The following is a 12,219-nucleotide window of genomic DNA, read 5'->3' as shown; positions in this document are numbered from 1 at the left end:
ATGAAAACACCATATCTCCAGGAGGTGGAGGACAAAATAATTCAGGTATTGCAAGTTTTATGCGAACATACAGCACAAGACTAACTGACATTTATTAAAATTGTCCATGCATTTCCAATGCTACACAATTTTATATAAATATGTATTTGTGGTGTGTTTTAAACAGTAACGCCCATGATAGGACCAAATGAAATTTGGAAAAATCTGGAAGGTCTTGTTTTGTTGTGGTTTGAGTGGAAATTCTACACCAGAATTTATTTATAATTTGCATTATCAGACTAAGAGGATCAAAATTATGTTGTGCGCCGAAGCGCATCAGGCAATATAGCATGACAGGGTTCCATATAAGGCACCTTATGAGAAAACAGGTGCAAACAGATAACGGAGATTAATCATTGACCACAGATTAGATTTAACGTCTAAAATAACATGAAATGGAGATTGAGGCTTGTATTCGGCAGTTGATCTTATTTTACATGCAGCCACTCCAGGGCTGAGCTGGCTGGCAGCGCCTGTCGTCAGGCAGCACTCCAAGCTTTTTCCACAAGATGCATCTCGACGGAATCAATAGGGCCCTCACAGCATATCATTAGACATAAGTATTATAATTACTTGTGTTCTTAATTTTGACTTAATACCAGGGATAATATGATATGTAATTCAGCCCCATTGAGGGAAGCGAAAACAAGATCATCACAAATGCGTCTCTTATGAAAATCAATGTTGAAATGGATATTCCAATAATGCCAAAGCACTGCCCCTCTCTTTTATTCTTATGCATATCCAACAATCATTTTCTGCATTCATTTGGAAAAAATGTAGAAATATGACCAGCATATTTCACATGGGTGCCCGAGTCCCAGGCAAAACAATATGGATTTGTGTTGCCTTGCAAACAATTTTAATAAAAAGCAATTGATTGGGCATCGAGTAGCTAGCCTGTAGGCGTGAAGCACTAGACCCCAGTGGGTCCAGATCATTAAAGTCCTCAACTGCTGGCACAAATTTGTTCAATAAGAGTCTGGAACTCGTGCTTCAGGGTTTGATTGGGATACAGCCGTGTCAAGCTGTTTGTGGCTGCTTCACAGACCGCAAGCGACTAAAATGTTCTGAAACCAGACAGCCTATTTTGCTGAAACATGATAGCCATGTGTGATTGGAAAGATAAATAGCACAATTCTATCTCATCTTAAATGTGGTTAAGTGACTAGTACATGGAAATACAGAGGAGTCAGTCTAGACATTGATGGCAAATATCACTTGACAAGAATAATGGGACACTCATTGCCAAGGCTCGAAACTAGCTTTTTGCACTGGTTTCGTTGGTGTGCATTGCACTTTTTATAATTATTATTATATTATTATAATAATAATAAAAAATAAAAATAAATTAAAAAAAAAAAGCTCTCTGTATTATAGACTATATTTGCTGGTAAATGATTAACAATTTGGTCAACAAATTTTTATCTTAAGTACAATTACACAAGACAGGGGACTTACTAAAGTGCTAAGTAATTCATACCAGTCTATTGATAATTATTTTTTTTTTAACCTAATCAAAATAAGAAAAAGTATTAAATAGGTAAACACAACTATCCAGAGAACAAAAAGTACCAATCAAAATATTTGGTAAAAAAAAAATCATTTTCAAGGAGTGTACAAATGTTGTGTACATTGTATGTACCAGAGGTTGGCACGTTCATCTCTCGTCTCTTTCCATCATTAACGCCTGCCCAAATTTTCAGCGAGTGCTTTATGACGCAAAGGCGTGGGAAAAAACTGACTGAGAAGCACTGTATATATCGAACCGGATCGACAGACGAAAACTTGTGCTAGTCGGTCTTGAGCCATAACGGTTAGAACTAATTGAACTTGTTAGCGGACTCAAAGATCAAATAAGACTTCTTTTTTTTTGCTATTTTGTTTTCTTCATACGTGGTTGTGACTAATGCATGAGGGCCGAAGCACCAGAATAAGTGTGTTGAACAGGGGACTCCTTAACTTCTATAAAAATATATTTATATCTAGGCAACTGGTTATTTATTTGAAGAAAGTTAAACCCACTTTCATTTAGCGAACGTATGCCTCACGCTCGTGCGTGATGGCCCTGAAGTGCAAACTGCAAAAACAAAAAACTGAACACGACTGCAAACCAAAAAACACAAACCACATTAAAAAAAACACACACACAAACAAAACACTACAGCAAATTAAAAAATCTGAAAAACAAAACGTTAATCGCAAACACAAAAACGAAAAGGTAATCACAAACACAAATCTAAACACAAACACAAAACACACACACACATACAGGTATATTTTTTCAGTGTTCCATCAAGTTGAACAAATATGTTGCAGTCCAGTTTCCTGCTTACATTTCAAAACAATATCTATGACTAAAAGTCATAACACAAAATTGACCACCCTTTGCTTTGTGTCAAACTTAACCAGCATTGGTGCAACTACGATAGCATGTGCATGTAGTCAGATTCAAGCATAGACTTTCTGGACTCAAGAATCAAAGCTTTTGCTGCTGCGACACAGATTTTAATTACCAGGTACTTTATTTATGCTTAGGATTTCAATTTCTCCCTACAAAGCTGGTAATGATATTCAAAACGCCTGCTGGCAAATGTGACTCCTTATTGTCTGCCGTCTTTCCTTCCCTCTAAAATATGAATACCTAGTTTTATATGGCTTATTTGTCCTGCAGTCACTTTGTAAAATCTTTATTCTGTGGCACATATATTTTTAAATGTGAGCCTTGCTGGAAGGAATGGCAATAAAGGGGTTTTTTTTTTTTTTTTTTTGGTTTGTGAAGAGGATCAATGTAGAATGTATTATCCTGCACTGCAGAGACTGACTTCAGTAATAAAAGAATTGATCTTTTAAAGTGAAGCTTATTCTGGGCCAGCATGGTAAGGGAGGACGGTCCATTTCAATACTGCACAGATGGAGAATCACAGCAGGCTATTTCGCCCCCTACCCCAAAACTTATACATTATTTCAAAACAAATGTTAGATTCGGGGGGTAATTACATAAGTGTAATTGCACACATTTTAGAGGAGTGTGGCCAACAATAAAGCCAATAAGCAAGCTAACCAATGGCATGTATAGACACACGAGACAAAAAGGGACATGTACGAAAGAGTTAAAGACGTTGTGAGATATGTGCTCTCGGTTCACTTAATAGTTGTACCTGTCTGATATGATTTTGTCATTGTTCAAAACAGAAGATGCTAATGTTTGTAAATAGAGCATAAGGGAATAGTAACAAGGATATGGTCAGTCACAGGTACCTAAGGTACATAAGTGCACTTCACACAATCAAGGAGATTTGTGTTGTATGCTTGAACTACCCTCTTAAAAGATGAGATGATCAAAGATGTTTTCTATGTGTATCAATATAATGAGTCAGTCAAGGATTTTTGTGGCAGAAATGTTTGGTCCGGTCCAAAGTGTCCAAAATTCATTCTTTGAATTTCTTTCAAAAAGATGTTAAACTGTCTGACCTGGAAGGAGTTAATCAGAGAAAACATTGAGGAAGTAAAGTAACATGACCCTCCCCCCTCCAGTTTTATTTTTGTTTTGTTTTTCTCCCAATAAAGAGGCCATGGTCATACTTTTAACATTTTTTCTTCCAATCAACACTTAACATCCCAAATGTTTCAGACTAACGGAATGAATAGTCTCACAGCTGGTTTAGTTTTGTGAATATACATGAGCACGTCCGTTACACTCCACCACGGTAAATTTAATGACAGTTGTAGAATCGTGGACCGTACCAGCTTCCTTTAAGCTCCGCAAAATATACAAATATATCTTTGAGTCCATTAATTAGGGCAATTAGGTAAATTAATGTAAATGACTCCAACATATCCCTATTTGTGACTTCGTATGTGCCTTTAATGTAAACATTTTTTTTTTTTACTATAGCACAAAAGTTTTGTTTGCAGTGTAAAGCCAATACACGCCAAGATACACACCAAACCCAACATTCCATCTGGTGCCCTATGGTCACCGATTGATGGATGAGGTGTGGGGGGCCAGGGCAGACACACGTTGCTTCTAATCCCATCAACCCTTGTCAGTCAGCAGTCTGGATAGAAACCTTTCTGTGAGACCTGTAATCCATGACTAAAACCTCATAAACTGTCCTCCCTCTTATCTGGAAACTCACATGCACACACGTGCGTACACACACATACACACACACACACACACACACACCACTAAACATGCTTGGAAACACATGATAGCTGCTTCACTTAATACTCATAAATCAAGTTTAATAAATTTACAAAAGAAAAAAAAACATGAAAAAAAGCATGCACAATCCAGCAATGTGTGCTGGCAGGCATTCAATTTAAGGGTTTATGGTAAATGTCAAACTATGGACGAGATACGTAAAAAATATACTGTTTTATTCTTCAGTTCATCCCTAATTCACTCTATTATTGTTTTTAAAGAGAGGATTCTAGAATCTGGAAATTTTGAGGGAAACACTAGAATATTATGAATGTTTCTTCCTCATCTATTGTTTAAATGTAGTGAACGTAAAATACAAACATCTTAAGTTGATATAGTTTCTGTATGTTTTTGATAGTAAGAATGTTTTTTTTAACCTGTCAAAGGATTAAGGTGCCAACTCAAAAATGCTGCAGGAAAACAAAATTAACTATTCAAGCCATTAAATCAATCAACAGTCCTGGGAACATGTACCATTATCATTTATATACATGCTAAACACCATGGGGGAAAAAAAGACTCTTTTTTTTTTTGCCTCAAAAGCCAGCGAGGAGCAGGGAGGAGAGACAGAGAGAGAGCGAGAGAGAGAGAGAGAGAGAGAGAGAGAGAGAGACGAAGGGTGCAGGACCCACACGGTGTAGTTCCAGCCAATTGCATTCCAGAGAAGTGACCATGGCCATTGATAAACAAAGCACCATAGATCATCCCTCACACAGACGGAGCTCAGCAGTGGAGACGAGAAGACGTGAGAGCGGTCAGACTTAGAGGCAGAGAAGGAGAAGCAGACCAAGACAGACGACAACAGAGAGCTCACCGCCTATTTGCATCTGCTTCTCTTCTTCTATCCTCTCTTGCTAACATTTTTGATGCAGTTCTTGCAACCGGAATGTTAGGAAAGCCAGTCGTTGCTGCATGCTTGTAGATTTTCTTTCCAAAGAGTGAGCCACAGAGAAAGGCTGAGAGCGAAGAGGGAGGGAAAAACGTTGCTGCTTCCCCTACGGCTACATTTCAATGCGTCCTATAAAATAAATCCTCTGATTGTTCCAATTTTCCAAAGAGAACCAAAAGGGGAGAAAAAAAGGCAACACTTACCCAATCCTAGACACAACATTCAGGATCATTAGAGCCCAGTGTGCACCACAACAGAACGCTGATATATTCCTCCAAAACAGATGTGCAAGAAGGGGCTGTGAGGTTCTCTCTCTTTTGTTTGTGAGCTGAATAGCTAGATTCCTCTGTTTGCATCAGCTGGCTGTTTGTTGCTGCTTTGAAGCAGGTGGATGACAATAACATCAATCTCTCTAGGCACATTGTGTGTGGCAAGCATGCATTGTAGCACGTCTCTCACTGGCTCTGTACAGTATATTGACACATTCCAGTTCTCTGGCTTACACATTCAGGTTGGAATTTGAGCGAAAAGGGTAGTAGAGGTATACTATAGTAAAAATGTTGAATTTGCTAAATATGGAAGGATATTAGATAAAAAAATTAAATTAAATTAACTGAAAAATATGATGTCAGTTTTTGTCAACTTAATAAAAGCAACTTATTGCATAAATTGTGTTTTGATGCATACAATGATTATTTTAATTATAAAATAAAGCTACACTATTAATGTCCTGAATTCTTTAGCTCTGAGATTATATAATGTAAGCAACAAAGTGCACTTTATGCTGACAGTGTGTAATATTTAGCTCCACTGATCTGAATATATGACTGGATAGCCGATAGGCCAAGACTTTTTAAGTCGCGAGACGGCCATATTGCAACTCCCAAGAAACATTTTTCGGCATACGATCCTATACATTTACAGTATCGAAACTGGAGAACATTTGAGACAGTACTTAGGAGAAACAGTATAATTTATGATGTTTTAAATTTGTTAAACATAAACAAGAAGACTTCAGACATTTTACAACTTGCCTTAAATACATGTATAAATTATGCGTGTGACCTGGCAGAATGAGGGCGTGTCTCCTGGTATGACATCATCCAAGGATAACGTAACAATAATAATTAGATTTATGTAAATTATGCTGCTGAATTTTAGTTCTGAAAGACAACAAAACTACTTTCATAAACCATTTAAACCAAATATATTAAACAAATAAATAAATGGACAAAGGGGCACTTTGGGCATCAGTGCCAAAAGGGCATGTGCCACGTCACCCATAGTGCCCCCACTAATGTTTAACAACCTGCAGAGAGAGTTGAATTATTCTCCAATAAATGGTAAAAGTATGCTAAACACTAAACACAACAGAAGAGTATCCCCCGCCCGCGGTTTTTGAAAGAAGAAGGTACATACGTAAAAGTAAGTCTTCCATTTTACAAGATTTTCCTTGAGTTCCTGAACGCATCTCTGTGACGTTACCTTGTTTGGGTGATCATGGCGGGAGACAGAGTTCAGTTTACTTCCTCCACCACACGTACAAGCTGCATCTATGGGAGTAAAAACAACGCGTGATGCTTGCTCAAGTGTATTTGATTTAAAATCAAAAGTGAAAGTAATAGTCATTTAAAGTTTTGTCCAGGCAAACGATAAAGCAGGCGCTAGGTGTTCGTGTCACTGCTGCTAGCATTACTGAAAAGAACAACATCCCCGATGTAGTTTGGCAGAAGTTTCGAAAAGAGCTTGATGGCGTCCGTATTGGTTAAAGACAACCCGATGCTCTTACCCCTCAACGTGGAGAAAACTGTCTACGATGGATTCATTACTGTCCAGGTACGTGAATGTCAGACGACAGAACAGAAATGCCGAAAAATCATTTTGGACCTCTGCTCCGCTGTGATTTGCGTCAGTGACATGCACCACCTCTGTGTCACTTAATTATTATTTTTTTTATTATGCTGTGCTACCGATATGCTTCAGATTGGTTCTGGTCTGTTTTGTATTGTGCTTTGTTGCTTTAATGGCTCCCATGCAAACAATATATAGGCTACAGTTATTGAAACTGCTCCGCAAAGGTTGCAGGTTTGACTCCCAGTTTCCCCTTGATTTCTTACCTTATTTTCAGTACTGTAGCATAATGTGCACCATAAAGGCTACTTTGTAAAATCGCCGTAAAAAGGTTGTTATCTCATTGAGGACATGAACTTACCTTAAATGTGGCTGTTGACTTCTTCACTGCTTTCCTGACTAATGTTCTTGTTTTTCAATTTTTTTGGTAATCAATTCTGGATTCATGTTCCTTTTCCTAACATGTGCAGTCTGTAGTGTTCAGTCTGGTCAATAAGTTATCCAATTAATTACCCACTATAATTACTGTATACTAATTAATTTAAAATAGGACTTAGCTTTATTTTTCAAATGCATCATACAGGTATTTACTGAAAACTGTAAGCTGTAGTTTCAAGCTTATTTATTCGGATTTCAATTTAAGTAAATAACCAAGTTAAATAAAACTAAGGATTCCAAGGCTCTTTATTTGAAAATACTGGTGCCAGTTTGTTTGTTTAAACAACATATCATTGTTCAAAACTTGTAATGTAACATGCAACTTTACCTTACATTATTTTTTTAAACAGGAGAAAGACCTGAGACTGAGAATACATCTACCACCAGATCACCAACTCAAAAAGGCCAAGTATGTAAATGACCACGGATGTATGGCTGATAATATTGAACATGTTGGTTTTACAACAACAACAAAAATCTTATTTAGACTCAAGCAAATTGAATTGGGTATAGTAAGGGGAGACATCTAATATTTTGCCCCAAACCTTAACCATAGTTTTTTTTTTTCATTCTAAGCTGTAGGTATAATTATATATCCTTTTTGTTCTAGGTTGCATTGCTGTTGGAAGTTAAAGCACCTGTTACATGGATATGAACACATTGTAAAGCAGGTAATTTATGCTCACACAACAGCAGTGTTTTCCAACCTTCATTAGGCCAAGACGCAAAAAAAATACAATAGAAACCTCTCACAGCACACCACCAAACAAAAATCTCATGAAAAGCATACACTGAAAAAAATGATAAGCGCGTCTCAATTTATTCACAAATGTACTTAATGTGAAATCTGTCCGTTCTGTGAATGACAGCGGGTTCTGCCAGCTAGTGGAAGAGCATTTAATTGGTTTTGTCTGTCACTAAATGGCAATGGCATAGATAGATGGACAAAGATACGTTATTTGCAGTCAAATAACTAATACTTTTTGGACCAATAAAGGGATATTAGCTAATTTCCCACAGTAGACCTGATGATCTGTCATGGCACACTAATGCACAGGGATCACTGCACTACAGTATGCACATACTATACTGACAAAAATCTTTGATTGATTGTTTTTTTCGGAGTCATTTCACATCTTTTGTGTAGACTGTGTCATACCTGGCATTGTTCCTGTGCACCCATCAGGCACACTTCACTCACAAGCGGAGAAAAATATTTTTCACTGTTTAATTAACACTGCCTGGAAAATGTCCCTATTTGTTATGTGGTCCCTCAGGGTTATTTGCATGAGATTGATATTTCACCTCGGGCTGCAAAGTTCATTATTTTCGCAGCCTTTAAGCTATCATTAATTATTAAAGGAGGTGGCAGCCCCCATTAATCACAAGCACGTGTTTGATTTGAATGGCTGGCTTGAAGAGAAAAAAAAAACGGTGTCACTTTATTATCTTGCCATTCAAGGATGTCTCTTCCCTCTCTTGCAGAGGCTGCATCAGTCGACTGATCTTGTCAGTTTCCTTCTGGAACTGAAGACTGTCTTGGTAAGAAAGGCAATGATATATTGGGTAGCGACGCTTTCCTGACATTGTTGGTTTATAAAAAAAAACAAGTACATGGGAATGTCATACTACACTGTAAATTGTAATAAGTTCGCAAAAAAATCCCAGATTGCCTCAAAATTCTCAAGTAAAGCGGGTAATCGTCTGCCGACTGAAAATGACATCACAGCGGCTCAGGGCTAAGGTAACGACCAATCATGGCTCAGTTTGCTAACTAAACCCAGAAAACAGGTGAGCCATTGATTGGTCGTTACCTATTTCCTCAGCGCGAGTGATGTCATCCTCAGTCGACACAGCAAGTGGAAACATTTGTTTTTAAAGGTGTTAGTTGTATACAAAAAAATAATGTATTTATTAAATTCATTCTGGAGAAAATACTGTACTAACTTTTTACTGCTGAAAATGGCTCAATGAGTCACGTATCCCTTTAAGGTCACTTTTTGTTTTAAGCTTATACAATCGCGTTTTACAATGCATTGGTAGCATCGACTTGGAGACGCCGACTCACACAAACATTTTTTTTATTTTTTATTAATGAATTGTGTACAGTATACACATTGACCCTTTCTTATTAGTGAGTTAATGACAACAGTGAGAAGTGTTGTAATGTGCATTGTAATCTAGTGTCATTTTTGTCTTTGTTATTGCAGGAAGTGTGCCTAAAAAAACATCCAATGTGCTACTCTACTATTCCACCTCCACAGTACTACTCACAGCTCATCTTGGAAATGGAAACCCTCGGGTGGGACAAGTGAGTGAATTCATTGCAAATAAATCCCAAATTATCTTCCAAAGAAAATCTAGCTAAAGCTTAAAAAAAGTGGAGCCAGGTCATTGCTGTTCATTGATAGGTCAATGGGATATTGTCCACCTTCCTCTATTGAGGATGAATTGAATTGAAAATTGAAGTGCCCTTTGAAATATATTGTGGATTATTATTATTATTATTATTATTAGCCGGCCATTTCCTTCCGCTTCTTTTAAATTGGGTTGCAGCAATCTAAGCAGAGAAGCCCAGACTTCCCTCTCCCCAGCCACTTGATCCAGCTCTTCCAAGGAGATCCTGAGACGATCTCGAGGGAGAGCTCGGACACCCTGCATAAGAAACTGTGGGGTCTGTAGGTCGATGGACCGCTAAATCGAGAGCTTTGCCTTTTGGCTCAGCTACTTCATCACCATGACAGACCAATGCATAGTCTGCAACACTGCGGACGCAGCACCAATCCACTTGTCAATATCCCGCTCCATTTCATGTTACCTCTTCAGGCTGTGCCAGGTGCTCGCCATCAAGCCCCGCCTACAGGCCTGGTGACATGCACCCAGGCGAGGGGAAACTGAGGTCTGTACCTGTATAATGTAATCATTATTGGAAGTCACTGAACCGGGCTTTCTGTGGTCCCACTTATTTGTTGAAAACAAACAATGCTATACAGACGCTCCCCTACTTCCGAACTTTCGAATTACGAACAACGGTACATACGAACATTTCTGCGCGTACAGTATGTCGAAAAATGTTCGCAAAGAAATGCTGTAAGTTAGATTTTGTATTGCGCGTAGTGCTTCTTTCCGCCGCTAATACCGACGATTGGCGCTGTGAGAGCTTATTGGAGGCTGAGCAACGTGGCGAGGAGGAGGAGGAAGAAACGCCGGTCCCCATGAAGCAGGAAATAACTTTTGAAGCCGATTCCAGCGACGACGAAGAATCTCTCATGATATAAAATCCTCCTCTTCCTCCTCCTCCATCATCTCCTTTAGCATCGAGTACATCTTCCAAAAGTAAGTTAAACTTCATTTTATTCATCTTATTACGTACATGTACATACTGTGTGTGTGTGTGTCTCGCTCTCTCTCTCTAACATACGTAGTACAGTACAGTACTGTACGTATTCTCTCCATTTTATTAAGTTTTTTTCAGTACAAACCAATGCAGGTTACTTGTACAAGCCTTAAACATACTTATATAAACCTTCAATATACTTATATAGGCTTTAAACATAAATTATAATACAAAATATAGCACTGAAGCAACTTACGAACAAATTCACCTTACGAACGATCGTCCGGAACGTAACTCGTTCGTAAGGTGGGGAGCGTCTGTACTCTGATTATTTATTTATCTATTTATTTTTAAATACCAGTACACCCCCCATGGTGACACCACGTGACCTCACAAGCCGCCAAAGTGGACTGAGACCAATGTGTTTGTGTGTGTGGCTGGGTTAAAATAACCGTATTTGTAGTTGAGCGAAAGATAATTGACTTGAAGAAGCCATCCTCCATGCAATGTGGCGAACACAGGACAATTCTGGTTTCCGAAAGGATTTGGTGTTTCTCCCAAAAATAAATCGAAGCAGTTTATTCCTCAACTTTTCTGATATCGGCGGTTGCTGCAAGGTTTTAGATTCTGCGCATGTCGCCTTTAGTCATTTTTCTGAATAGAGTGGGTGTTTAGTAACCGCGGAATTTATAGATGCCGAAGCGCAAATATGCAGGGGTTCACCGTCTCACACACAGTGATTTTTTTTTCCCCCCCGATGACAAATTTAACCAATGATATTTGTAATATGGCGTTTAAATAGTAAAGCTGTGGGTGATTCGTGAGTTAGTATGTTACATATATTCCGTTACTCCCCATTGGTTCTATTGGAGTTGGGTACACACTTCATCTATTGGGTCTTGCTTTTACTGTACTAAACCTAAAACCCTATAAAACACAATTGTTTAAAAATCTGCATTGTAATAGCGACACAAAATATGAAGGACGGTTAGTCTGCTTAAAAGTGCCTTGGTGTAAATTTTGGGGGATTTTTCTTTTCTTTTTCTTTTTTTATCCATATCCTTGCTAACGGGCCATATGATCTATTCAGAAACTTACCATGAAAGGATTCATTTTATACGATGCTAAGAACTTTAGGCTATATCGCCTAGCCCTAGTACCAGTGTCCTTAAATGTCAGCATAAGAAACATAAGGAGGCGAAAAGAAGTGGGATACTCTTTGAGCAACATTAGGTGATGTCCTTGAGTGGCCAACTTTGAATATAATACCAGAATGAATCACTTTTAGAGGTATACTGTGCTTTCACTCTACCTGTGGTTAATAATCAAGAATGGAGACTGCAGTTGAGTGGGGCAGTGAGTGAGTAAAAGTTGGATGTTTTTAGTTGGTGTTAACAGTAACAAAGATATTGGGTTCATATTTTCTCTTTAAACCCAAGTGGCTATTTATTTAGG

At 38.2% G+C, this 12,219-nt stretch overlaps 2 protein-coding genes across 11 annotated transcripts in view; one reads left to right on the top strand and one right to left on the bottom strand.

Moving 5' to 3' along the window:
• LOC144061892 (uncharacterized) overlaps nt 1–5,523 on the bottom strand; it is an 80,601-nt gene extending 75,078 nt beyond the window's left edge. For 3 of the 4 annotated variants that reach the window (XM_077582799.1, XM_077582796.1, XM_077582798.1), the window contains exon 1: nt 5,342–5,523. Coding sequence is in view for 3 of the 4 variants with exons in the window: in XM_077582796.1 (XP_077438922.1) it covers nt 5,342–5,360 (19 nt within the window). In the remaining variant the exon portion in view is untranslated. Of the gene's footprint in view, nt 1–5,063; nt 5,263–5,341 lie in introns of those variants that run through there. The other variant, XM_077582797.1, reaches the window with a different exon arrangement.
• Nucleotides 5,524–6,613: 1,090 nt separating this feature from the next.
• fancl (FA complementation group L) overlaps nt 6,614–12,219 on the top strand; it is a 113,921-nt gene continuing 108,315 nt past the window's right edge. For all 7 annotated transcript variants that reach the window (XR_013296091.1, XR_013296092.1, XR_013296094.1 and 4 more), the window contains exons 1-5: nt 6,614–6,974; nt 7,778–7,836; nt 8,038–8,098; nt 8,913–8,969; nt 9,638–9,738. Coding sequence is in view for 2 of the 7 variants with exons in the window: in XM_077581318.1 (XP_077437444.1) it covers nt 6,888–6,974; nt 7,778–7,836; nt 8,038–8,098; nt 8,913–8,969; nt 9,638–9,738 (365 nt within the window). In the remaining 5 variants the exon portion in view is untranslated. The remainder of the gene's footprint in view (nt 6,975–7,777; nt 7,837–8,037; nt 8,099–8,912; nt 8,970–9,637; nt 9,739–12,219) is intronic.

This window comes from Vanacampus margaritifer, chromosome 12, assembly GCF_051991255.1.
Source record: "Vanacampus margaritifer isolate UIUO_Vmar chromosome 12, RoL_Vmar_1.0, whole genome shotgun sequence".
Taxonomy (NCBI): Eukaryota; Metazoa; Chordata; class Actinopteri; order Syngnathiformes; family Syngnathidae; genus Vanacampus; species Vanacampus margaritifer.
Note: the sequence above shows the minus strand (reverse complement) of the source record. Positions and strands in the feature narration are given on the sequence as shown.